Source organism: Papaver somniferum, chromosome 5, assembly GCF_003573695.1.
Source record: "Papaver somniferum cultivar HN1 chromosome 5, ASM357369v1, whole genome shotgun sequence".
NCBI classification, from domain to species: domain Eukaryota; kingdom Viridiplantae; phylum Streptophyta; class Magnoliopsida; order Ranunculales; family Papaveraceae; genus Papaver; species Papaver somniferum.
The window spans coordinates 200054962-200082610 of NC_039362.1; the positions used below are offsets into that span (position 1 = coordinate 200054962).

The window sequence follows — 27649 nt, forward strand, 5'->3', positions numbered from 1 at the left end:
GCTCAGTAATACTATTAGACAAACAAGTCCATCTTCTGATGTTAACTTTATACACTTGAGGTACCTTGACCTTAATCTTGAAAATACTTATGCTGATTCCATTAGTCAACTCTATGATCTCCAGACTCTCAACGTTCAACTATGTCTTAATCTTCAAAATATTCTTCAAGGTACCTTGACCTTCCTGAAAGTTCTCCTCTCATACCATCCCCAACCATGTACCTCCAGCTAGCCGTAGCAAGTGCAACTGCAAGTCATGGTTCCTTAATTGGCAGTCATTTGTTTTTTATGTCTTGCTTAACATACTTGAAGTGGGTTTTAATGAAAAGCGTTTTTTGGTTTATCTCAAAATCCTACATAGACAAGATGCAGTTATTAGGCTGGAAATGAAAGGACTCGAAATTCAGTCTGTTCACCAAGTCAGCGTCATATATGTCCTGCCTACTGGACTGGATCATGGCAGCCTTCATTTTAATTTCATCTTCTAATTTCTTTCATAAATAAATCGATACCTCTAGGTCCGGTTTAATAGATTGCAGTAGGAAAATCTGAAAAAGTAAATATCAAAATTAACAAATCTAGTGCATGAATTACCATGTTTATATATCCAACTCCCTGACAAGGACCAGAAAACAAAACTGCAAGATAGTTTCTCTTGAGTTCAGTTCACCTAGCTAGCTAGAAGATGCAAATGCTTTGGCGCATTCACTAACATCATAGGTGATTGGTGGACCTCCTAACATTCCTTCTTGATTGTTACTAGTGGCAAACATCCAGCACCTACTGTCCTGGTAATGGTGTTCTTGGACTGGGACTCAAAGAAATATCCAAAAGCTTGAACACCTAAGGCGGAGTGAACTTATTATATTTAGAAGGCCACATGGAGTACTCTAAAGTTGAGGAATGGAAACGAGAGGTTATAAAAAGATAAGCTTAACATAAGAAGAAGCATACCTTTCTCGGCCTTTTGGCTAAGATCAAGTGTAGTATCTGTTCTTATCAGTTTAATACCGTTCTCACACGTCGCCCTTGCGTTGCACTATTGCAATGGCCTGGCGCACCCCCACCAAAGCAATAAAAACATTGAGTCACCGTCTGTTTAGCATAACTTAACAGCAACCAAGAAGTTACTGTTTTTCTTCAAAGTCATCTAGTGGCGGCCAGAAAAGCTGCTGCAATACAGCTTTGTGCTGAGTTTGTTAAGGAGCTTCAGGGGAGATTACGTACATACATACTGGCTAAAAGTAACTCATCCCATGGACTCGTCTCCCCAAATTTGCTCCAAGTAAGATATTTTTCTTTTTCAAAGTATTCTCCGTTCCGAAGAACGAATGACCAATTTCCTCATTTTGATATATGGTGTTTCCTTCTTATGATTTCCTCCGTCCATGGTGAGGCTTGATAACCCCAAAGCAACCCAAGTGGCAAAACAATTTTCTTTATGCTCTGGTTATTCAACTGTAGTATAGAATTCCTATGAGACTAGGGCCAATGGGGCACTCTTTAACATGAGAGTTTACCGGTACTCAAATCAATAGAGGGTCTTTTGTTTCCCCAGCATCTAAAAGAGCTAGCCGACATAATAGTAGTACCCTTAGGATGCTGAAATGCTACTGTAACCCCAGCCTGTATCAAATTGAGCTGCAATGTATTTAATAACAGAATTAAGCTGGAATAGATTTAGTTGAAATGTTCCTTGCCAGATTGTACATTTTTAAGGAATTGCATTTTTCAGCATCACTTGATGCAAACAGACACCTAGCAGGAATTGCAATTTTTCAAGTTTTCGACATTTTGGTGCCTCATTTCATCGGTTCATGAATCCTACAGCGGCCATCACCTGCGTGGTTCATCTCCAAAGTCCATGGGTAATCAGGGAAAGGCCCACTTTGGGGCAGCAAAAGCCTGGTTTGATATAGGGGGTATTTCTTAAAGTAAAATATATTGGAGGACTTAATCATAAAACTACATAAATATTTTGAGAAGTTAAATTGATATAAATATATGGGGACTTATTTGTGAATCATCTTTAAACTACACAAAAATTTCTTTCTGTTTTCCACAGACTATTTCGTTCTTTCCTTTTGCCTCAGGAGTCTCTTGTACTCTTTAATCTTAAACGTTAGGGGGAAGATGCATCTTCTCTACTTCTAACGTACATACAGATAGATAATACTTAAGGTTTATATTTTGGTGAAAAGATGTTGTTTTTTTTTTTTTGATTCATCGATGTTCCCATAATTAATTGAAGAACTATTTTTAAGGATTATGGAAGGGCTTATAAAGGATGTTCAAGTTGATTTTGGTATTTTTTTGAAAATGTTAAACCTTAGAAAGTTTAAAATTAGGGTTTTAAAGAAAAAACAATTACTACATTTTATCTTCAGAGTTGTATAAGGAACAATAGGGCAAAAAATTCCCAGGAACGGCCCTGTCCATACCTTGAGTAAGAAAGTTACATGAATATCACCCAATCATATTGATTATTTCAAACCCACAGAAGAAGGAAACAAAAAAACTAAAGCTTATGACAGCGCGTTACTGTTCCATTTCCAGTACTTGTCGTGTGAATCTCAGTTGAACTGAAGAATAATTAGTACCACATGCCGCAGGAAGCATAACTCTACTCAAATTGCTGTGTATAAAATTAAGACTCCACTCTCCCAAATGATTCACGTAGCCGTACGGTAAGCACAAAGCGAACTATTCTTTTTACTAAAGAATATTGTGTGCTCAAAAGCGGCATACGCTTATTTTTGGATTATCATGGGATCTCTCAGGGTCAATCCAGAGTTATTGTTTCCGAGTGTCTTTTTCAGAAAATGTCTGCCGGCTCGGCTCGGGTACCACAATTTTTGAATTTTAACGGTGCATTTAACTTTTGACCAGTTTTTCTTTTTTTATTATTCTTTTTTGCATTTGAAGATGAGCCTTTACTAAACGTGTCATTCTGTTGGAGATCTGTGCGTCTGAGTTATCCATTTAACCATTCTCTTGTCTTCCGGTCGGTTACCCTTTCTTCTAAAACCCTAGCCCTAACTAATGAGTTGGGTTGAAGATCACTCTCTGTCTCTCAGTTTCCTCTATAAACCCTAGCCTTACACAATACAACAGTTTCAGAGGTATGATTTTCTTTTATTTTCTTTAAGGTTTTGTGTTTTTAGATTTGATATCTTCTCTGCAAAATAAAACTTGGTTATCTCCCAGTAATAATTACCTTGAAATTAAAGTTACTCATCCTAAACTAACTTTAATTTTGTGTACTAATTGATAGCGTATACAAATGTGCATATTCTGGATTTCGTGTTACAACGGATTTCTCAAACTTCTAAAAGATCATGAAAATGTGGAAGTTATAGTCTGTTTGGAAATGGGATGATAATTGATGTTTTCCAACTGCAAATTGATTTCACATAATGCCATGTGATATTGAATATCTAGTGTGTGGATTTTGTGTTGATTTTATTGACTGTTTGTATGCTTAAACATGAATAGCTATGTACTAAATTGTGAATCCTGGTTTACTTTTTAGGAACTCCTACGACAAGGCAACAGTATGGATGTGGGAGAGGATAGGATTAGTAAACTGCCTGATCCATTAGTTCATCACATACTCTCTTTTCTTCCAACCAAATCTGCTGTTTCCACTTGTGTTTTATCGAAAAGATGGAAGAATGTCTGGGTATCTATTCCAGTTCTTCATTTCCACAACTGGGAACCTCCTAGAATCAGGTTTACTAGGAATGAAGATCACGATGAGCAAGCCATTATCTCGGAGATGGATAAGTTCATGGATTGTGTGGATAGGGTATTCGTTCAACGCAATATGTTAAATATAAAGAAATTCTGTCTCGATTGTGAAAATGGGTTTTTTTCGATCATCAGCGGGTGAATGCATGGATCACTACGGCAATGAAATGTGGACTTGAAGAGTTCATTTTTTTCTGGCTCCTACTCATACCCAAACAATGGGAAGATGATTCCTGATTCCCTTTTCACCTGTGAATCATTAACTACGTTAGACTTTCAGTTTACAGAACAAGATGGACTCGATCTTCCGGAATCAATTTCTCTTCCAAGGCTTAAAATCCTCCGGCTTACGAATATTGTATATGATGATGAGAAATTGGCAGGGAAACTCTTTTCTAGTTGCCCAGTACTTGAAGAATTGTGTTTGACTGATTGTAGTTGGCAGAATTTTTATTTCATACGTGTTTCAGCTCCTAGGTTGAAGTCCTTCACTCTAACTGGTTGTCTGAGAAGTAATATGGAAGATGTCAAGGTCAAGATTGATGCACCAAATCTGTCATCCTTCACTTTCTGCGATTGGCTACCAGAAGATTTTGTTGTGGATAGTTTTCCATTGCTGCATGATGCAGATTTATACTACAACTATGGCGACATAGAGAGCAGATTTCGTCCTATATCTAAGTTTGTAACGAAGCTCTGCAACGTAAAGGTCTTGAAAATATCAGGTGCTTACTTTAAGGTATGTTCTTACCTTTTTTGCTTCTTTTTCTTCGAATTTTAGGTGGCTAGATTACTCAATATAATACCTTGGGTCCTTAAGAGAGTGAACTTGAGTTTGGCTTCTAACTTGGCCAAGCTGATAGTTAATTCCTCATTTCTATATCTATTGTTTTCTCTTTTGTACCTTGAGTTCTTTCCAGACCCCCCTGTGTTTAGCTTGAATCTGACAAAGTCAGACTCACGGCTTAGAGAATTAGTCTTTGTTACAGGGCTGAATCCTACATTCAATACGACTATAATTGATCTTTATTCTCAAGCTCGCAAAGGCTCTGTCTACTAGTTTCCCTACTTTTCATAATTTGATTTGTTTGGAAGTGTATGATATTCGTTATCTGCAAATGAAAACATTACTCAACTTTTTAGAGTACTCGCCAAATTTGGAAGCACTTGTCATCAAGGAGGTATGTTACCCTTCTCGAATCTGTTTGTCATTGTTGTTGCTATTTAACTGATACAAGAAAAGAAGTTACACAGTTAACATCATTACCCACTTCTTTGCCCTTGTCAAATTTTCGTCATTTTTGTCTGAGCTTAAAACGTGGATTGTAGGTCAAATTTAGTGGCAAAGTCGACGAGAGCACTTTGACATTTGACAAAGTGCCTAGTTGTATGGAGTGCCTTAAGTCAATCGAATTTCAGAAGTTCAATGGGTACCCAAAGGAGCTAGAGATGGTTAAATTTGTTCTGAAGCATGCAAGAGTTCTTCAAACGGTCACCATGGAAACTTCATATACTGTGGGGAGTTACATGGATCCACGCAAAAAGGAGAAGAATCTTAAAGCTGTGGAGGTTGAAGCTTTGAATTGGAAAATTACAACGCAGTTAGGAATGTCACCATGGGCTTCAGCAGGTTGTGTCCTTAAATTTTCTAGTTCGTAAGTCTTGTTTTTGCTGCTGGGATTCTCAAACGTCGCCTTTGCGTTGCACTACTGCAATGGCCTGGCGCACCCCCACCAAAACTAAGATAAACATTTGGTACTAGCTTGTCTATGCACACGCTGTCAATATTTTTCAATAATCTTGAATATACCTTGTGCTTGTGTTCAAATGTTTTTTTTATGTGCTGGTTGTGTTCTGTCTTTCAGCCGAAACAGATCTGATGCTTAGCATTTGATACGAGTCTTGCGCTTTCAAACCAATTAAGAGCACCTCAATTAGAACTTCATTCAAATGATGAATGATACTGAAAAATGAAAAATCCACATCTTTAGAAAGCTCAATGAAGGCTAGAATCTAAATGCTAAGTTGGGCGAAAATCTTGAACTGAGCCCGTGACCAATTACACTCAACCCAACTGCAGTCTTACATTTCCTTTGTGTTGATAAAAATCCTGAGCAGAATGATTTGACTGTTTGTAAGAGTCCAGGGGTGTTCACTTCCCACGACTTTTTTATGCATGATCTCCTGCAGCACTTTCAGCAGCAGGCTGTGTAATACTTTGGCTTATATCATGTACAATTATCCTGCTATTTGACTACCAGATGATAATTTCCATTTGTTGTTCAGTACTGATCCGTAAAGAAACATTTAGAGATTTAAAGGTTTTAGTAATAAAATCCACAAGGAGTCAATTACACCAAAAAATCATCTGATTGAAAATACACACACATAGAAAACTCTTTTTTTTACTCGGTTTTAAAAAGTGTTTTGGAGTCTGTCAGACAACCGCACGACCACCACAGCAGGCCAAGGCCAAGCTGCGAACGATCATCTACAGCCACAAGGCCTACATCATAGGCCTGTGACCATTAATCACGCTCTGATCGTGCGGTTCTGATTCATCAACCAGACTGTGGTTCCTGTCTCCTTAGAACTCAAGGATGCAGAGGTACGAGCCTATAGAACAGATCCTGTTCAAGTAAGGTCGTACACACATAGAAAACTCATTGGCTGCACATGGTGTTGGACAGTCCATAGTGCCATAATGCCTATACAGAGCACCCATAGAATGGATTATTGCCAACTGGGAATACTGGTTCTGTTGATCACATTTGTTTTCAGTCCCAATGAAGCACACGCTATTTCTTTTTAAGTTCTGTTTTTGTTCAGACGAGCTAGATAAAATTTTACACAAGGAAAACTGTATAGGTTATATTACGATTTTAGAGACCATATGGTTCTAGCTTTCCAGGCTCATTATCAAACACCAAAATGTCGTGCGAGCGTAAAACCTAGAGCCATTAATGTTGTAGACTGCTTTTCAGAAGTTCACAATTCAAAAGCAATCATCTCACACCCATGCTCTGGTACTTGGTATGGCTAAAGAGACGTACTGCTTTTGGGCGCAATGTTGTGAAAAAGATTATAGCCCATGAAAAGAGGAAATATTAATAATAAGCCCACATCGTTCACACAGTAATAAACAGAAGGAAAACAAACTTATAAGACAAGCTTGAAATGCAACTAGACACCATACTTACCTGGATGTAGGCCTTTCAACACAAGTGTAAATTTTTTCACTTGTGTTGTGTTTGTGTATCGTCGATTTTTCTTTTGTTAGAAGCCTAGAACATCATATTTGCATTGTTTGTTTTTGTATGTGTGGGCATGGATTTAGAACCTGTTTTGTTGGATTTGTATTGTTTGTTTTTGTGTGTGTGGGCATGGATTTAGAACCTGTTTTGTTGGATTTGTATTGTCTGTTTTTGTGTGTGTGGGCATGGATTTAGAACCTGTTTTGTTGGATTGATTTAAAAGCTGATATGTGTTTTTAGCCTATTTTCTGTTTGTACCGGATGGTAACGGATAAATATCCGTTATCCGGTAAATTCAACGTAACGGCAACGTTTTTGATTTTCCTATTTCCGCCGGAACTTAACGGATAATGGATATCCGCTAATTTTTAATGGCAGCGGCAGCGGAAGAGACGATATCCGTTACGTTAACATCCATTGACAGCCCTACCTGGATGGGGTCTATGGCTGATCATGAAGGGTCATGGCCTAGGTTAGCGACTTCCATTGCACTTTGGAACCCACTGAGGGAGAGTCTACATCATAATTTTTTCCATTGCACTGCAAATACAAACTTTAACCAAATGATATGCAGTTTCTCCACGCGTTGCACTACTGCAAAGTCCTGGCAATGTTAAACATTTTGGATTCGGAGCTCTCAAAAAAATGACTAGCACTAGTATATCAATTATGATTTTCGTTTTGTACATAGCGAGCCAATTCAGCTCAAGGCAAACCATCTACTGAAGAAAAAGATCTATTTTCATTCAACTTGAACTGCACAGCCTGTGACACTCGATCCAAGCTGAAAGTAGGGGAGAATACATGGAGAAGAATCAATGAGGTACCCACCTTATCTACATCACAGACTAGACGAAGAATAATCCAGGTTTGGGTATTCTGATACTTGTTCCCATGTTATAATAGGTCTGGTCTGATACAGATACATCTCTGTGCTGGAATTGCGTAAGAAATGTTAACATTTTGGACGCCTGTTGTTGCTCAGCGTTTGTGTCTGTACTCTCGAAACATGTCTAGTTAGCATCTCAATAGAAGTTATTTTTGTAGAGCATTCCAATTTAGCATAAGGCAACAAATTGAACTGAAAACAAGCAACCATGAAAAGGTCTACTGAAGAACTAGTTATAGTTCATTCAACTGATAAACGATGACTGGAAAGCTTAATGCTAATTGTCTTGGCAAAATTCTTGAACCGGAGCCTGTGACCAGTTTAACATCTCCTTTGTGTTAACTATAGATATCAGGGCAGTCCCAGAATAATGATATTTTCAAGTATGGAGAAATAGATTCTTTCCCTCTTGGATTGTAACTTCAATTTTCTACCAGGAACCGTTTTCTGCTATCAAACACAATGGCTAAAGCTGGATGCAATTCAGTTATTGGTATGTCTAAAGTTGTTGGCCAACTTATGCTTCTACTTGCAACTGTGTTATATGATCGATACTGGAAAAGAATTCCAATAAGAACGCTAATAAGCAGGGTTCAGATTGTGTATGCAACATTGCTTCTCCTTGATCTGATACTCAAACAAGGCCTTTGTTTTGTGCTTATCTGGCTTAGCAGAAACTGTTGCTCAGTTTAGGCTCCTACCAGGAATCGAAGGGTCACTTGCTTCATTCCTAGGTTCAGCCTTTTGTTTGTCTTCAATAGTTAGTGGCTTTTTAGGTGCTGGATTGGCTTCTCTTTATGGAGTATCATCTGGCGATTTCTTGAATTTGAAACTGGGCATTAAACTACAGTTTGTTGTAGCTTTGGTTCCTTTGGGGTGGATTGCTTATGTACCCATATATGTCACGTTCAGGAGGGACATATCAAGTAAACAATCTAGATTTTAGTTGATTCAATTTGGTAAAGCTGCTGACGCACTCGTGGTGTTTTTCTTGCTCATCTGAGATTTGAGACAATTGGTAAGCATTTGCAAATACATTGGCCTACAAACGGCCAGCCTGAGCAGATACTCAGTGGAGTTGTGCTTCTGTTTCACCTATAAAAATCATTTGCCAATGTTGGGTCGATAAGAATCATTCTAGCAGTACCTCCTCCTCGTCTCATAACAATGCTTTTCTCATTTCTAAATTGGGGATGTGAAAAAGGGAATATAAAAAGTCACCATGTCCTTGACTGGAAATTGCTTTGATAAGATGACTCCAAAACCAAAAAACGAACTCCCATCCAGTCAATCATCTCCCTTTCTTCCAAATCTGTGTGAAAGAGAGATATCCCATTCCTAATCCCGGAATCATTTTAGGATTCCGGAATTTCACTTATCCCTTGCTCGGGAGGAAAACTCGAACCAGACAGACTTATAATAGCTTAGTCCCACATCTTCTAAATTACTCATTTTCTTTTGTTTATATTCTGCAAGACCGGTTCAACTGGCATCGAGTTGAGCGTACAGGATCTGTAGTTTAACTCGTAGCTCGCCCTTGCGGGGGGATTGCCGAGCGACCAGGCAGGCCGAAGGAGCTAGCTGCTTGCAATTTTTTTTTCTTTTTTCTTTTTAAGTTTTAAGTTCACATCCAAACTGATTTTATGATAAAATCTAGGACATCTGAAGCCATTTTATCGACTATGCCATGCTTAACTTTCCCACAACCATGAAAAGATCTACTGAAGAACTAGTTCTAGTTCATTCAACTGATAAACAATGACTGGAAATCTAAATGCTAATTGTCTTGGCAAAATTCTTGAACTAGAGCCTGTGACCAGTTTAACATCTCCTGTGTTTATCAATAAATATTTGGGCAGTCCCAGAATAATGATATTTTCAAGTAATGAGAATAGTATAAAATTCTTTCATTGTGTAAGCTAGATTAGAGAAACAGATTTGTTCTCCATGCTACAGCACTTGAAAGGAAGCTTAAGAAAATCGAAACGTTGCGATGATGCAGATGAACCTTCGACTTTAACATGTATCATCTTGGAGAAATCCAATTTGAAAAATCACAGTACTAGTTCTAGAAATTCTCTTTTCCAAATTCACTACTAAAAGATTTCTTTGCACACTGGCTTGAGGGGAGGAGAAGGTTTTACTTCAGGATGCAGTTGTTTAAATTACACAGGGGTTGGATGTGCTATACAAAAATAAGCTTCGTCGTCAGAGGATCTGAAAGTCATGGGAACCCTTTCCACATCGTGCTAGTTATATCGTGCTAGACTTTCAGTTTGTAGAACAAGATGGGCTCGATCTTCCGGAATCAATTTCTCTTCCACGACTTAAGATCCTCCGTCTAACGAATGTTGTATATGATGATGAAAAATTGGCAGGAAAACTCTTTTCTAGTTGCCCAGTACTTGAAGAATTGTGTTCGACTGATTGTAGTTGGCAGAATTTTTATTTCATACGTGTTTCTGCTCCTAGATTGAAGTCATTCACTCTAACTGGTTGTCTGAGAAGTTATATGGAAGATGTCAAGGTCAAGATTGATGCACCAAATCTATCATCCTTCACTTTCTGCAATTGGCTACCAGAAGATTTTGTTGTGGATAGTTTTCCATTGCTACATGCTGCAGATTTATACTACAACTATGGTGACATAGAGAGCAGATTTCGTCCTATATCTAAGTTTGTAACGAAGCTCTGCAACGTAAAGGTCTTGAAAATATCAGGTGCTTACTTTAAGGTATGTTCTTACCTTTTTGTGCTTCTTTTTCTTTGAATCTTAGGTGGCTGGATTATTCTATATAATACCTTGAATCCTTAAGAGAGGGATCTTGAGTTTGGCTTCTAAATTCTAACTTGGCCAGCCTGATAGTTAACTCCTCGTTTCTGTATCAATTATTTTCTATTTTGTACCTTGAGTTCTGTTCAGACCCCTGTGTTTAGCTTGAACCTGACAAAGTCAGACACACGGCTGAAGAATTAGTCTCTATTACGGGGCTGAACGCAAATTTACCTACATTTGGTAGGACTATAATTGATTTTTTTTCTTCATATGCCTTGTTATTAGATTCTCAAGCTCGCGAAGGCATTGTCTACTAGTTTCCCTACTTGTCATAATTTGATCTGTTTGGAAGTGTATGATATTCGCTATCTGCAAATGAAAATATTACTCAACTTTTTAGAGTACTCCCCAAATTTGGAAGCACTCGTCATCAAGAAGGTGTGTTACCCTTCTCAAATCTATGTGTCATTGTTGTTGCTATTTAACTGACGCAAGAAAAGGAGTTACACAGTTAACATCATTACCTACTTCTTGCCCTTGTCAATTTTTGTCTGAACTTGAAACATGGATTGTAGGTCAAATTTAGTGGCAAAGTCGACGAGAACACTTTGACATTTAACAAAGTGCCTAGTTGTTTGGAGTGCCTCAAGTCAATCGAATTTCAGAAGTTCAATGGGTACCTGAAGGAGCTGGAGATGGTTAAATTTGTTCTGAAGCATGCAAGAGTTCTTCAAACGGTCACTATGGAAACTTCATATACTGTGGAGGATGATGACATGGATCCAGCAAAGATGAAAAAGAATCTTAAAGCTAAAGAGGTTGAAGCTTTGAACAAGAAAATTATTCTTGTCAAACCATAGTATAGGTTGACAGGTTTTGTTTTTGATTTTCTGGGCAATTAAACTGGCAGTGAACCGAATGATTACTTATACATTAGTAGGAATATCAGTTTATTATCGTATAGTTTTCGAACTTAATGGAGCTAGGTTTTAAAAATGTGTTGACTATCTTTTTCAAATGAATTATCCCTAATCTTTGATTTATTTTTCTTTTACTATTGCAAACTAATTGTTGAGATTCATGGAGTTTACGTTCTAGTGGAGGTTTCACTTTGAAGATCCTGAGCCTAGATTATGGAATCTGTTTGATTAATATGCGATTCTCTTAGTGTTAACGTGTCGGTAAATCGTCATGCATTGAAGGATTGATGGTGTTCTATTTTGGTTCAGTCCAGTTTTGCTGTTTCATTGTACATGAGTAGTTAGAACTTTAAAAACTTCTTGTACCCGAAACTTTGTGTCGAATCTGTCGATGCAAGTTGTTATAGAAAATGATGAAAACGTGGATTGGTGGGTTCAGTGAACCAATCTCCATAGCCTGATCAGATTTCACTGAATCTAATATTGACACATCGTGGGCGAATGGATATCAATGCAGTTTATACAGATAAGTAAGCTTGCAGTTTATACTACAGGTCTTAGTAATATCCTAAATGCAGGCTTTAAGCCTGTCATTCCTAAGTTCTCGCAAAATTAATCAGGGGTAAAATGTTGGTGCAAGCAGCTAGAACTAGTCAAGTCCAATTAGTTTGCAAAAATTTATGATGTCTACAAGTTTTAAGAGCTTAAAGCAGTGCTGTTGGAATGGTTGTGAGTTGTATTGTGCAAAATTAAAACTCCTTTTTAAAGCTGTTTCTTAAGGTCTTGCGTGTACTGGAGAGCCATCATTTTGGATCCTGCAAGACTGTCCACTCACTGCCTGCTACTTCAAAATGCAGCACAATGCAAAAAACAGAAATGCACCAGCCGGGAATCGAACCCGGGTCTGTACCGTGGCAGGGTACTATTCTACCACTAGACCACTGGTGCCTATTGCGATCCCCTTTGTTCAGACTCATATTGGCCATAGCGACACTCCAATTGTATAGATTTAGATGCAAAAATTAGTTTACTGGAGAGCCATCATTTTGGATCCTGCAAGACTGTCCACTCACTGCCTGCTACTTCAAAATGCAGCACAATGCAAATAACAGAAATGCACCAGCCGGGAATCGAACCCGGGTCTGTACCGTGGCAGGGTACTATTCTACCACTAGACCACTGGTGCCTATTGCGATCCCCTTTGTTCAGACTCATATTGGCCATAGCGACACTCCAATTGTATAGATTTAGATGCATGTGATGCAGCTGAGAAAAGGATGTTCATAGATTGAGGAAATCTATACTTCAGAAAATTACTATGAAGAATTTGGATCTACATGCTACCAGTCTAAATACTAAAAGTTCAAGAATCTGGTTAACAGAGATTTCTTTGACAAACTCTAAATGCTCTCTTCGTATGTAATGGCATCGGGGAGTGATAATATCCTCGAGCGCATTTCTTTGACAAACTCTAAATGCTCTCTTCGTATGTAAAGGCTTATGATTCCACAGCATATGTGTCGTGTCTATGGAAGGTGTTGTTTGGTGCAGGATTGTTGTTTTTTGAACCACTTAAACTTGCATCCTTGAAATCTCTTCTTGCCAATGGAACTTCCCAGTTTGGACCACCAGCCTGTAGATTTACGCATTAAAAATTGATTAACTAGCAAAAATCCGGTTTTGATTTTCACCTTATATGTTTGAGCAGGGCTTAAGTGAATCAGTGAAAGCTGAGATAGGACTTATACAGGTACCAAAACAGCAGACTTCAAATCCTCATGTAGATTTCCTGTTGGGGTTTGATCGTTCCAGCAACAATAATGCATCAAAACACTGCAATAATGTGACAAGTGAGGGATCCACAAGAGAATATGATATGTAATTCTAACTTATACTCTAGGTGCAATGCTTGATAAACCTGCACAGGTACAGTGATGTCTAACGAGAGGAAGTACCGTGAAAAGTAACCTTCCAAAGGTGTCCAAAATGGGTTAAGCTTCAAATTTCTTAAGCTTCTTCTCTTTCAAGTGCTACGAATTTTTTTTGCCAGGACACAGAATTCAGCTTAGAACCGCAGCAGGACCAAATAATTTTCTTAGTTTTGGTGGGCGACGCGTGAGAAAAAAAATTAATTTAATATCGTGCATGGATGGCATATCAGATATTAAACTGATAAGAACAGATACTACACTTGATCTTAGCCAAAAGGCCGAGAAAGGTATGCTTACACTCGATTCTAGGTTCTGCTTTTATAGCGTCTTCTTTCCATCCCTCTACTCTAGGCCAGTCTATGTGGGACTAAGTCATAAGTTTACCAGCTGCCAATTCAAGTTCAGGAAGTGGTTGTACAAAGCTATGTTTCTGATTCTTTGGATTCATGGCTTGGAATTTCCTTTGGTCTTACATTTGTACTATTAATGGGTTTTGCTGGTTTGCAGCTAGTAGTAAAAATGGCCTTGTGTTAATCAAATTTGAATTGCTCATTTTTTTTTTTTTGTGTTTTTGTGTTCCATAATTCTACTGGATTTCATCAACTAGTCCTAGTAGAAGAATTGTTTTGCTTATGTTGCAGTGAGTATATAACGTCAGGTACTACTATCTTTCGGCCAAATTTAGAAGTTTAAGAAATCTTTTTCCAAATCGTTTGTACTTCGCTCTCTTTGTCATGGGTAATATTGAATCGCCACTAGGCAAAGACAGAACCCTCCATGTAAAGTACCTTCAAATGCTTTTACTTTCAAGTAACTCCTGTATGAGTATCTAAACACCACAACAACATTCGAAGTTTCTTGCTTTCAAAATTTCTAGTTTCTCATTATTGCAAATGCATTTTAACACGAATCCAACTGCAAAATCCTACTCAACAATGCGTTGATTCTGAACACCAGACCTGAGCATTTTTTTCTTCAAATGGGACCCAATATTCTCACTCCCGACCGAGATTATCCAAGTAAGTTTAACTAACAATATGCATGATTGCTAAAATCAAAATAGATTCAAAATGGTATCCATTATCATATGATGCACAGGGATTCATTAACTATTCGTATATTACTTCAGGCACCTCCATGGTCTGTCCACGCAATTCCGGGATTGCTGCTTTCATATAAAACCACTTGGAGTCTTTTTGCTATAAAATCAACAACCATGACAACGGGTTCATGACATCTTTTCTTGACATTCAAGATTATCTGGAACTTGCAGAACTGTTTTATGTTTTCAGTTATACAAATTCTGTGATGGAGACCCATAGGAAAAGTTCCAAATGGTTATCCAACGACAACATTTGACTATGGATCAGATCTGGCCACACAAATCCTCTAGCAGCACTAAATCTTAGGCTAATCTGGGACTTGAGCTCCAGGGACAATTGACTTCATATGCACTGATGGTGCCACCCTACAGAATTCTAGAATCTCACTATATAGGGCCAATCACTTCCAAAAACCCACCAATTCCCACTTACAGTCTCGATAAACCTTCAAGTGGTGCGACCAATATGGATGAAACTCAAACACTTCTATGTCATGGCTCCAAAAAATTTACAGCATTCGTAGATCCGGCAGGTAAGGAAGTCATGGTGAAACCAGATGGGCAGAGTTCAATGAGCTGGAGAAAATGTCTTATTGTGTTCACTTTACACAAAAAGTTACTAGCAATGGAAGTTTAGAAAGAATCCTTAGCTTTGGTGAGCACATGGAATTTGTCTCAGGAGATTTGTATTAGAAATGGAGCTGGACAAAGCCTTGGAAACAAAACATTTGGTATTGAGAGTTGTTGGGTTCCTCCTGGAAAAGAGACACCCTCCAAAAATAGGCGTATGCCGCTTATAAACGGCAAGCACACGGTATTCTTTAGTAAAAGGCGAAAGAATAGTTGGCTCTGTGCTTACCGCACGGCTACGTGAACTTTTTGGGAGGGTGGAGTCCTAGTCTTATACAAAGCATTTTGAGTAGAGTTGTGCTTTCTAAACCATGTGAGACTATCATTCTTCATATGCTTGTTATTTTGGATTTCTTTCCTCCAACCAAAGGAGGAAATAATAGGATTCAAAACTTCTAAATTGTACTCATCCTGTTTCTAACTAAGGAGGTGAATAGGAAAGGTTACCTTCCTAATGTTAGACACATGATTGAAGGCTGGGCTCCAAAGGAAGAACTGTACATGAGTTTGAAATTGATCACTTGAGAGATGTAACGAGAAGTTGTCCCAAAGCTGATTTGAATTCACTAAAGGAGAACCCATGGTTAAGAAACGAATGTTTTGTTTTGAAGATTGTTGGAGATGTTGGAAATAATTGGGTTTCACAAAGGATGAATGAATCAGAGAAGAAAGTGTTGCACTCCAAAACTTTCAAGGCTTGTATAAATTTCTTTTAGACAAATATTTCTACCCTCCCAATAACAATTGGCGATTACAACAGGTATGCGAAATATTGCCTTCAGGATACAATGAAAGCCCTGCAACGAAAACTGAATTCAAGGTTTGTACCCCTTGATTCAATCAAGAACACACAAAGAGATTTCTGATTTCTGATGATGCTTTTTGAAACAGAGAAAACAGATTGATTTTTCTTATATCTTAAACGAAACTGGGAGAAGCTATTTATAAAGGGTTTTGCACCTGTTGGGAATAGGTGTTTCTATTCACGAACCGTCAGGTTCCTTCATCAACAGACATCAATGGTGTCTTTTGGATTCGAAATTTTCGAACAGGCTTTTATCGTATCCTGAAGGCAATATTTCGCATACCTGTTGTAATCGCCAATTGTTATTGGGAGGGTAGAAATATTTGTCTAAAAGAAATTTATACAAGCCTTGAAAGTTTTGGAGTGCAACACTTTCTTCTCTGATTCATTCATCCTTTGTGAAACCCAATTATTTCCAACAGTTTTTAGACAAATATCTTCTGGCAATGGAGGGTGAATCTTCGAATTCGAATGCTACTGCTCAATCTCTGCAAGTGATGAACCAAACCTTTACTCGATTGGAACGTTTTGATGGTGAAGGTTTTACCCGTTGGCAAGAGACTGTGAAGTTTTTCCTGATCACCATCAAGTTGTGGTACATACTTGAAGATGGATTGGAGGAAATTCCTGCTGCAACTGACAATGACACTGAGGAATTGAAGGCTAGACGAAAGCAGCGTCAGGAAGATGATTTCATGTGTCGTGGTCATATTTTGAATGCTCTGGACAAACATGTGTACAATGCACATCGGAGTATTGGGACTGCAAAGGGATTGTGGACTGCGCTTGACAACAAATACAAGATTTCTGAAGCAAGCAACAAGAAATTCCTGATTTGCAATTTCATGGATTTTAAGATGGTTGACAGTAAGTCAATCATTGCCCAGGTCAGTGAACTTTTACTCATAGTTAATCAACTTAAGGATGCTGGAATTGATCTTGTTTCTGCGTTTGTTGTTGGGGTTATTATTTCTCGTCTCCCCCCTTCTTGGAATGGTTATAAGAAGAAACTTAAGCATGCTGAGACTGACTATGATTTAGAGGCCTTACAACGTCATCTTCGCATAGAAGAGGACTCTCGTAAGCGAGAACTTAAGGATAGTCCACATTCTGAAAACCATTCTAAGGTGAATAGCGTAGAAGAATCTAAAACACCGAATTCCTTGAAACCTAAGAATGATACTCAGTTTAAGAAGCATCCCAACAAGAAGAGTAAGAAGAAGGGCGCTGTCGGCCCTTGCTACTTCTGTGACAAACCCGGCCATTTTGCTCGTGACTGTCGTCTCAAAAAGAAACAACACAGCAAACCAGAAAAAGGAGGCAAATATGGTCGATGACAAACTTGTGATCGTGGTGCAAGCCGCCAATGCTGTTGCTGAAACTGGGGGTGGATGGTGGTACGACAATGGTGCAACCATCCATATCTGTAAGGATAGAAATCTTTACAAGACATACGAACCGGTTAGTGGAGAAGGAAACGATGTTGTCTCCGCAAACGGTCAACGCAGCAAAGTTATTGGGAAAGGCACTGTTGAACTCTCGTTTACTTCGGGAAAGACTGTGACTCTTACTAATGTTTTACATGTCCCTGACATCGTGAAGAACCTTGTTTCCGGCGACCTTGTAATGAAGGCTGGATTCAAGACGACCTATGAGTCTAATAAGTTTGTGTTGTCCAAAAATGGTGTGTTTGTTGGACAAGGATATGCTTGTAATGGGATGATTAAGCTTAATTTAATAAATAATGGTTCTGCTTATATTGTTGACTCTGTTAATTTATGGCATGGTAGATTAGGGCATGTGAATTATGGTTCTCTTAGAAACATGAATCGATTAGGCTTGATTTCTGATTGCAATTTTGATCATGCTTCTAAATGTGAAATATGTGTGCAAGCAAGCAAAGATAACTAGAATTTCCCATAAGTCTGTAGTACGAAATTCTTCCTTACTTGAATTAGTACATAGTGATGTGGGTGATTTGCATGGTTCTGCCACTCGTGGTGGAAATAAGTATTATGTCACTTTTATAGAAGATAGTACTAGATATGCTTATACATATTTAATGAAATCTAAGGATGAAGTCTTTGATAAATTTAGGATTTATAAAGCAGAAGTAGAGACACAATTAGAGCACAAAATTAAGATTTTACGTTCTGATCGTGGTGGTGAATACTTTCCTACTGAATTTAATTCCTTTTGTCAAGAGCATGGTTTAGTTCATCAACGTACTGCACCTTACACACCTCAACAAAATGGTATGGCTGAAAGGAAAAATAGAACTTTGATTGATATGGTTAATTGCATGCTTATAAGTTCTGGTTTGCCTAATTCTTTGTGGGGTGAAGCTATGTTGTCTGCATGTTATATTTTGAATAGAATTCCTTTGAAAAAGAAGAGTGTTTCTCCTTATGAGTTGTGGTTTAAGAGGAAACCAAACTTGAGAAGACTTAAAGTCTGGGGTTGTTTAGCATATGTTCGAAAGCCTGATCCCAAAAGACCAAAGTTGGGAAACAGGGCTTATAAATGTGCTTTTGTGGGATACTCTCTTAATAGTATCACCTACAGATTTATAAACCTTGACACTTTTGAGATTATAGAATCTGTAGATGTGGAATTCTTTGAGAACTTAAATAGGAACAGTTCTCAAATGCAACCCATGGAGAATCCATTGTTACCTGATCTAGAACCTATGGAGATTGATAACAATGATGAAAATCCCTCTCCTACTTGACAATGATATTTCAGTGCCTACTGAAGATATCGAACCTAGAAGGAGTAAGAGAGGAAGGATTGAGAAAAAGCCTGATCCAAACTTTATTTATTACCTTGTAGAGGCAAATAAGAATAGAATTCTTAGTGTTAACCAGTATGTTATGCATACTGATGATGACCCTAAAACTTATGCTGAAGCCATGAGTTCTAGAGATGCAAATTTCTGGAAAGAAGCCATCAATGATGAAAAGCATTCGCTTTTGACTAACGGGACTTGGGTATTAGTAAATTTACCTCCTGGTGCTAAAGCAATAGGAAGTAAATGGATATTCAAGAGAAAGTTGAGAGCTGATGGTGAAGTTGATAAGTTTAAGGCAAGGCTAGTTGCCAAGGGTTATAAACAAAGACATGGTATTGATTACTTTGATACATATGCTCCTGTTGCCCGCATCTCATCCATTCGTTGCTTGATTGCACTTGCTTCTATTCATAAGTTGGTTGTGCATCAAATGGATGTCAAAACTGCTTTTCTAAATGGGGATTTAGAAGAAGAGATATATGGAACAACCTGAAGGTTTCATATCACCAGGCCAAGAGAAGAAAGTTTGCAAGTTAGTGAAATCTCTCTATGGTTTGAAGCAAGCCCCTATGCAATGGCATGAGAAGTTTGATAAAGTAGTTTTGTCATATGGTTTTGTGGTGAATGATGCGGACAAATGTATCTATAGTAAGCATGATAGTTCTGGTTGTGTGATTCTCTGTTTGTATGTTGATGATATGTTAATCTTTGGGTCTGACATATCTGTTGTGGAAGAAACAAAGAAGTTTCTTAGTTCTAACTTTGATATGAAGGATTTAGGAGAGGCTGATGTAATCTTGGGAATTAAGATCCTAAGAAAGGGAGATGAGTTGGTTTTAACTCAATCTCATTATATTGAGAAATTTCTCAAGAAATATGGTCACTTTGATGACAATCCAGCACCTACTCCTTTAGACCATACTATCAAGTTAATGAAGAACACCGGCCGTACTCATGCTCAACTTGAGTATTCTAGTGTTATTGGGAGTCTTATGTACGCTATGCATTGCACAAGACCGGACATAGCCCAAGCCGTGGGAATATTATGTCGTTTCTCAAGTAATCCAGGATATGAACACTGGAAAGCAGTTTCAAGAGTTATGGCTTACTTGAAAGGAACAATAAATTTTGGTTTGCATTACCAAGGCTATCCCGCTGCACTAGAGGGGTACATCGATGCTAACTGGAACAATGTAGAATCAAATTCCAAGTCAACTTCTGGATGGATTTTTACATTAGGGGGTGCTGCTGTGTCTTGGAGTTCCAAGAAGCAGACTTGTATTTCTGATTCAACAATGTTGTCAGAATTGATAGCTTTAACTGATGCATGTAAGGAGGCAGATTGGCTTAGAAACCTACTTATGGAAATTCCTTTTTGGAAGAAGCCAACTCCGGCGGTCTTGATTAATTGTGATAATCAAGCTACAATCTATAATGTCTCTAATAAGACTTATAATGGAAAGTCTAGACATGCAAGTCTTAGACACTACATGGTTAGGCAACTACTCAAGAGGGGAGTAGTTACGGTTAACTTTATTGAATCAAAGAGGAATTTGGCAGACCCATTTACGAAAAGTCTACCAAGTTCAGTGGTTTCAATAAAAAGGAAAGAAATGGGACTAAGGTCTGTGAAGGAAGTTTGATCTCCCATAGCAGAAACCCAACCTATGTTTTGAAAAGGATAAACAAGGTTCAATGTGGTACCAACAAGTTATGGAAGTAGATTATGGAGCACTAATATAAAAACTTCCCATTTATTATTAGTGCTGGTTTCTGCAAGAAAATAGGATGGATGTAAATCCTTAATGAGTCTATGATTAGTAAAAGGTGTATCGCAGAAACACCTTCGAGACTTACCTATATGAGTATGGAAATAAGGCCGTTTCCTAAGAGAAGAAGACCGTTCTCTAAAGAAGACTCATGAACAAGGATATAAGCACATGGCCATTAACGTGCTTGGCTACAGAACACATGATTTTATGAAATCAATATGTGTGGAGACTCCGGTTTTATCATAAGGGGTACTTGGTTCAAGACTGGTTTCACCATAGAACCTCGATAAGGCTTTGAGTTTCTTACACTAAGTGAAGGTTCAAATCCAAAAGATACCTATCATTTATGTGTTGATTTCAACGATGATGCTTAGTCTCAATTGTGCTTGAACTACGTTGGCTTGATCCCACTCGGGTACGTAGGCAGTCACTTCGGTGATGCAGTCACTCTGATTTAAAAGTTTTAACTTTGTTTTATGGTTTTTGAAAATAGGGGGAGAATGTTGGAATATTTTCAACACCGCTTACCAAAGGGGGGTCCTGGGGGGCATCGCCCCCCAGGCTGTGGTCGACCGCCCCTGGTGGGGGTTTCAAGGGGGCAACGCCCCCGGAAGAATTTTTGAACTGAAGGTTTTATTTGGCCGATAAAAGCCTGTTCGAAAATTTCGAATCCAAAAGACACCATTGATGTCTGTTGATGAAGGAACCTGACGGTTCGTGAATAGAAACACCTATTCCCAACAGGTGCAAAACCCTTTATAAATAGCTTCTCCCAGTTTCGTTTAAGATATAAGAAAAATCAATCTGTTTTCTCTGTTTCAAAAAGCATCATCAGAAATCAGAAATCTCTTTGTGTGTTCTTGATTGAATCAAGGGGTACAAACCTTGAATTCAGTTTTCGTTGCAGGGCTTTCATTGTATCCTGAAGGCAATATTTCGCATACCTGTTGTAATCGCCAATTGTTATTGGGAGGGTAGAAATATTTGTCTAAAAGAAATTTATACAAGCCTTGAAAGTTTTGGAGTGCAACACTTTCTTCTCTGATTCATTCATCCTTTGTGAAACCCAATTATTTCCAACAGGAGAAACCCAAAAATAGGCGTATGCCAAGTACAAAGAAGTCTATTTATTTCTGACCTTGCTAAGCGAAGGAGGAATTATGCACTTCATAAAAGTTGCAATGGCTATTCAGTTTTAAGCACAGATCTTCAAGAAATGAATAAATTAGTAGGTTGAATAGAAAACTGAAAATAGGACAAAATTAACAACTAAAAGAAAGCATAAAAAGTATGTATGCTCAGCCATCCTTCCACTGGGTTCTTATCGATTAGGTTCTTCAGCTCATCAACACAATCATATTCACTAGTTTTGGCTTCTTTAGCGTGCAACTTATAATCCATGGATGGGCAATAAATATTACGATCATCGCCACCAATACCACAATTTAGGTCTGACAAGAGTCTGACAAGCAAAAACGCACCTCCTGCCCATGGCTGCTGATCTCTTTAATGGAAACGCTACAGGCTTCTAGACACCAATAACACTGGAGTTCTTATAGCTGTACAAGCAGCATCACAAAATGATAAGTTTTGGGTTTGCAGGATTGGACTAGACTAGTCCAGCCGAGCAATAATCTTAGATAAAAACTATTCGAATCCTAATGCAGGAATGAGTGAGAATTTGGATGTTCAGAATAAACATGAAACATCTTATTAATTCCACAATCCAATGACTTTGAGAGGCAAAATATTTAATTTTAAGAAGAGTGAAGAAAAACCGATTGGGAAAAAGATTTCTTAAACTTCGAAATTTGGACATTGTATACCAACCGCAACATAAGCACTACTACCCGTAGAATTATGTGACACCCACTTAAGCAAAACACAAGAAAATGAGCAATTCAAAATTGACTAACACATGCCATTGTCACTACTAGCTGCAAACCAGCAAAAACCATTATCGGAATTACAAATGTATGGCGTGAAAACTGAGATAACTTGCAGTACTAGAGATTATAAAGCGAAAGATCAAAGTGAGTTGTTATCGGAAACAAGAAAATTCCAAGCCGTGAATCCAAAGAATCGGAAACATAGCTTTGTAGACCCACTTTCTGAAGTTGAACTGACAGCTGATGAACTTAAAATGGTTGACGAGCTGATGGCTTTGCATGCAGATTAACCACCTGACTGTCCTAGAAAACGGTACTGCAGCTTAATTCGGTTCTTTAAAGAATATGATGAAAAAGCATTTCATTGCAAAATTCTTGTTACATTAGTATGTCCAGAGAATGTATGTGATGTAGCATACAAATTGAACAACTTATGAAGATAAAACTCAGATTCCATGATTTTCTTATTACTTCTAGACATGTTGGTTCCTTAAGCCAGATATCATAGAACTTGAAGGTGTGACTGTGACCTGTATTGTTGGAGTTAAGAGTAAGAGTTAAACAGATAGGTCCATGTCAGAGCCTATTGCTACTAAGTTTTCTAGAGTAGCTCCTTGAAATTCTAGATTCCATTCTGCATTTGCTAAATCTCTATCTAGTCTCTGTTTGATATTAGCAGCCCATTTTCTTTTGTTATTCCAAGTAAAGATATTTCCCTTATATCCTAAGTTTTCTAATCCTGTTCTATTAATAAGGTTTAGGATTGGTTCTACTTTTTTCCTGTCAAAAGGCAGCCCCCCTTCCTTTTCTTCACTATTGAATATAATGTTGAGATCTCCTATTACTAACCAAGGCATTTGGCTAATGGTAACTCTATATGCTATCTCTTCTAAATATCCCATAGTGGCTAACTTATGTTCATGCTTAGGGGCACCATAGAAGCAAGTTAAAAGCCATTCTTTAGAGTTGAAGTTGTTTTTCACTATGACATTGATCATATTTGGTTCCATTGAACCACCTCAAAATGAAACCCATCTACCCAAGCAATTGCTAGACCTCCAGCTATTCCAACTGGATCATCAATGTGAGTATTAGGGAAAAAATTAAGAATACTTCTCATTAAGCATCTCTTGGATTTAGTTTCAGACATAAATAAAATGTCTGGTTTTTCAAATTCTAGCAAAGTTTTTAATGTTGTTTTGTGTTTTTCTGACCACACCCTTGTGTGTTCCATGCCACAATCTTCATGAAGTATAGAATGCTACTTATCAGTTCTAACACCCTATTGAAGATGTTCTTAAAGATAGCTGCACTAAGCAGACTTACAATCCAAAACTCACACAAAACAGCAGACAATGAAAAAAAATAAAGCAAGCAATGATAAGTTCAACACCCCAGTGCCGAAGAACGAATCTTTGTGGAAGAACAAGAACTCTAAATCGCCTCTGTGTTTCTCTCTCTCTCTCTCCAAAAAAAATTCTGAGATCTAAAAAACATCGTAAAGACGAGAAGGGTAATTAAGGTAAGGTAAAATGATGGTATTTTTTGGATCGGCTGAAATTTGGACTAACTCGTCCAAAGTTTGGACTAAACTGTTAATGTGGGGGAATTTTGGACTACCGTGTACTGGGCTTGGGAAGGGAGGACTATAGTGTCCAAAACCCAGGAATAATGAGATTAAATGTTAATTTCTACTTTTTTTTCTTTTGGTCGAGTGGGCCTTGGCTCATATTTCATGTACTTTAGCTCATTTTCAATAAAATTTTAACTTATCGATCAAAAAAAAACTGAAGCATGTTAGTTTTCCATCAGAAACATTGCAAAGGCGACCACCATGGCATTGTAAGCGGAAAACACCACCATTGGCAGTATGTTTGTTAGTTTTTTTTTACTAAATCCGTGGTTAATTCACATTCGGCTCGCATCACCCGTTTGATCCGCGGATAGCAAATCCACGTATGATTGGTCCGGACACATTTGGATTTTCAAATCCACAATTTTAACGGGTTGGGTGACCCCTAATACACATCTGTCCCTCCACTGCTCACCCCTAATGGTGATAGTCGAGGCCCTCGAGGGGATAGTCAACGAAAGTTACATTGTTTTCAATTTCGTATTATCGGCATCACGTCACCATTAATGTCTACAATGAATTGGTAATTGGTGTCTTTTTTTTTCTTGGGAAAACATGAAGCATATAAACTTAGTTGCTCAGGTTTGTAAACTGAGTAGCATTTGGTCTAGTTACGCGATGACATATAGAATTAGTACGAGCAGTACTATCATCTATAGGAGATGCAGCTGAAAGAAAAATTAGAGAATCAAGTTTTAGTTGTCAATTAATCAAACTTTAGTGGAATGCAAGTAAACCTTATCTTGCTCACTAGTGCTCCACCTTTAATATTTCGAATTTCGGATGTTAATTGGGTGTTTGTAGTTTAATTTTCCAAGTTGTTGTTTGGTTGTTGTTTTTTTGTTCTATGAGAATTCCACACCGTTTTGCATCTTTTACCGAGAAACTTCTAGCTCCATGCTTCAAAAAATACTCAAAATAGTTGCTGGTAAGGGCCAAAAGATGTGGAAGGGAAAATTCAAAAGTGTAATTATAATGAAGGAAAAGGTGATCTCCAGTTTCTATTTATGAGTTACACAACACACAAGCATGATTGTTGAGAATAACACATCTATGTCTGAGCATTTGTCTCATAGGCAGAGAGTCATTGAAAATTTCCCAAAGCATGAAACTGATTTTAAGAGGATTATATTTTCCCATTGAAATTTATGAAAGTCACATTCTGGCATAACACCTGCTAAAGCATCATATCACACCTTAGTGTTAAAATTGCTAATCTTCTTCTTCTACTAAAACACGGACATGACTGTAGTTGCATCTTTTCTGATGACCACGTCCAAGTGAAATGAAATACTAAAAACTACTAAAATATACAAGATTCAACTATGAACAAGATGTAAAGAGCATGAAATATAAATATTGACACAAGCATATAACGTGGTTCGGCCATGAAGACCTACGTCAATGGGAAATAAGATGTTTTATTATTGATTATAAAGTCTTACCCTTGAAAGAGTTACAAATCTCTTCTAGATTTCTCACTTTCTCTCTATCTAGATCTCTCTCAGGAATTCTCTGTAGAAAGACCATCTAGGATTACATAAGTTGTCCATCTCCTTCTACATGGTCTGGTATTTATAAGCAAAATAAACTCGTGGTGGTCTGATCGTCCGAGTTCGATGAGCTGTCTTCCATCGTCCTGGATGCCTCGGATTGGCTTTATACTATCCCTCGTGATGGATAGTCTGGTTCTTCCTCTGAGTAGTCTCGCTCTCCTTCGCCTCGTGCTTCTATTGTATGGAGAACCTCGTGCTCTATCACCTTTGGGTAGTAGTATAGATAGTCCGAGTCTTCCGTCACGATGCAGATCTCCTCACGTCTTGTTCTTATCCTTCATTAAATGTGTCCTGCTTTTTAGACTTGACCGTCTCATAAGATTAGACCTTTACTTACACGCGTCATTCATGTGATGCTCGTGCAGTTGCCTTGACTGAGACAATTTATCCTTTTTAGAGGATGATTCGATGCTCCTACCTTATCATCCTGTCACGTATTCATCCCTTGAGATGCTGACACGTGGCGATCGAGTATTTTACCCACACATTTTGCTCCTTTTCTTTGCAACTTGCCGAGGGCATGATGGGACGAAAACTATGTATTTGTCCCAATTTTCTTGCCACGTGTATATTTGTTGGATAGCTCTAAGATTCCTGTCAGTTTTCTTAGGTTCCGGGGGAAGGATATCTTTCCTTTTGTACTCTTCCTCCAGGATTCTTATCGTCTAGTTTGTCGTGCCTTTGACCTTCTTGGGTTCAAAGAAACTGATGGTTTTTCAAGGATCTCCTCCTCTATTTAAGAAGAGTTCTTTTATGATATGGGTATGAGCTTTCATTTTCCCGCTTTTTTCCTTCAGGTCGTTTTTATAGAAGACTCCTATGTTCGTGGGCCCTTTTCCTCCTCGTCCCCCGTGGTGGCGAGGTGTTTTTTCATTTTTCTTCATCATGATGGTATGTCCTCTCATTTATGTGTTGCTTCTGGTTTTCTTGCTCCTGATTCTAGATCATCACCAACATCTTCTTGGAAAGACCTACCTTTTCGCATAACGTCTTTAGCCTCGTTTGTTCGTCTAGTGACTGAACTTCCTGTTGTAGGATCTCGTATTTATCACTATTCTTTCTTTTACCGGAAAGCTTGGAAACACTTTACGTATTGTGTCGCTTCTGACGATTGGCCTTGGGAACACTTTATGATGTGCACGTTTTGGCTTAGAAGCATTTGCTGCTGGAAGTGCTGGGGGATAAAATACTGTTTTTGTATTCAAACGTGTATATATATACCTTTCTCATGTTTTATGTCGTAGCACTCGAGACTGGTGATGTAAGCGAGGGATGGTGATTTAGTTGAACGGAACAATCCGGTGGTTTGCTCCGGTCCAAGGTGTGTCTGTTTAGAGGGGTTCGTTCGTGCCCCAGTTGATGGTTTTTTCTTCGATCAAGGAACTGATGGTTGGCGCTTCCGCCGCTCCCAGCGAGGTGTGGGTGTGATTCTCCTGTCTGAAGGATGGTGTTATATTGCTATGTAGCTGTGATTGCTTCGTTGTAATAAAGAATTGTGTGTTTGTTTTTATGACATTGTTGTGTCTGAGTTCTGGTGACTCGTGGGCTACACTTCCTGAGTGTATTTTATGTGTGTGTAAGGGGTGATACCTCGGTCAAGTGATACTTTGCCCCGGCCAGATGCGAGTATCCCGATTCTGGGCATCTCCTACTGTATAGGACATCACCCGATTTCATGATCGTGATGGCATTACCTTAGGTCTTTGTCCGTGTCAGGTAGCTTAGGTAGATTACCCGTATCATTCTTAGAGAGAATGGAGGTGTGGCTATCACCGTGCCATAGTTGTTTACAGACTTTTATGATATGTTTAATCTATATGCACATACAAAGAAAAATAAAAACATATAAAAAGAAACTAAAGTGAAGCCAAAATAACATAAAAAATCAAAGAAATACGATATAACAATAAAAGAAACGGAAAAAAGAAAAAATAACACAAAAAGAGGAATT

General features: G+C 38.2%; 1 protein-coding gene, 4 non-coding genes and 3 pseudogenes across 5 annotated transcripts; 3 read left to right on the forward strand and 5 right to left on the reverse strand.

Annotated features, from left to right (window-relative positions):
• The first annotated feature begins 950 nt into the window (after positions 1 to 950).
• LOC113284688 lies at positions 951 to 1066 on the forward strand (annotated as a pseudogene).
• A 2847-nt stretch (positions 1067 to 3913) lies between these two features.
• Positions 3914 to 5557, forward strand: LOC113284261 (putative FBD-associated F-box protein At5g56700). The gene is made up of 2 exons (XM_026533676.1): positions 3914 to 4489; positions 5080 to 5557. Exons 1-2 carry the CDS (start codon positions 3977 to 3979, stop codon positions 5407 to 5409), a joined length of 843 nt encoding a protein of 280 aa, XP_026389461.1. The 5' UTR covers positions 3914 to 3976; the 3' UTR covers positions 5410 to 5557.
• Positions 5558 to 6181: 624 nt separating this feature from the next.
• On the reverse strand, positions 6182 to 6398 carry LOC113285074. The gene has a single exon (XR_003328579.1). It is a non-coding gene; the product is annotated as a small nucleolar RNA U3 (small nucleolar RNA).
• A 1028-nt stretch (positions 6399 to 7426) lies between these two features.
• On the forward strand, positions 7427 to 7549 carry LOC113285080 (annotated as a pseudogene).
• Positions 7550 to 12466: 4917 nt separating this feature from the next.
• On the reverse strand, positions 12467 to 12537 carry TRNAG-GCC. The gene has a single exon. It is a non-coding gene; the product is annotated as a tRNA-Gly (tRNA).
• Positions 12538 to 12704: 167 nt separating this feature from the next.
• Positions 12705 to 12775, reverse strand: TRNAG-GCC. The gene has a single exon. It is a non-coding gene; the product is annotated as a tRNA-Gly (tRNA).
• Positions 12776 to 13688: 913 nt separating this feature from the next.
• Positions 13689 to 13811, reverse strand: LOC113284685 (annotated as a pseudogene).
• A 1559-nt stretch (positions 13812 to 15370) lies between these two features.
• LOC113284726 lies at positions 15371 to 15491 on the reverse strand. Its single transcript, XR_003328349.1, has one exon. It is a non-coding gene; the product is annotated as a U5 spliceosomal RNA (small nuclear RNA).
• Positions 15492 to 27649: the final 12158 nt, after the last annotated feature.

Excerpts from the sequence above, each read along its gene's own strand:
- LOC113284261 (XM_026533676.1), top strand. The coding sequence starts at position 3,977 with ATGATTCCTGATTCCCTTTTCACCTGTGAATCATTAACTACGTTAGAC. Across the intron at positions 4,490-5,079 it reads TATCAGGTGCTTACTTTAAG|GTCAAATTTAGTGGCAAAGT; the intron begins GTATGTTCTTAC and ends CGTGGATTGTAG.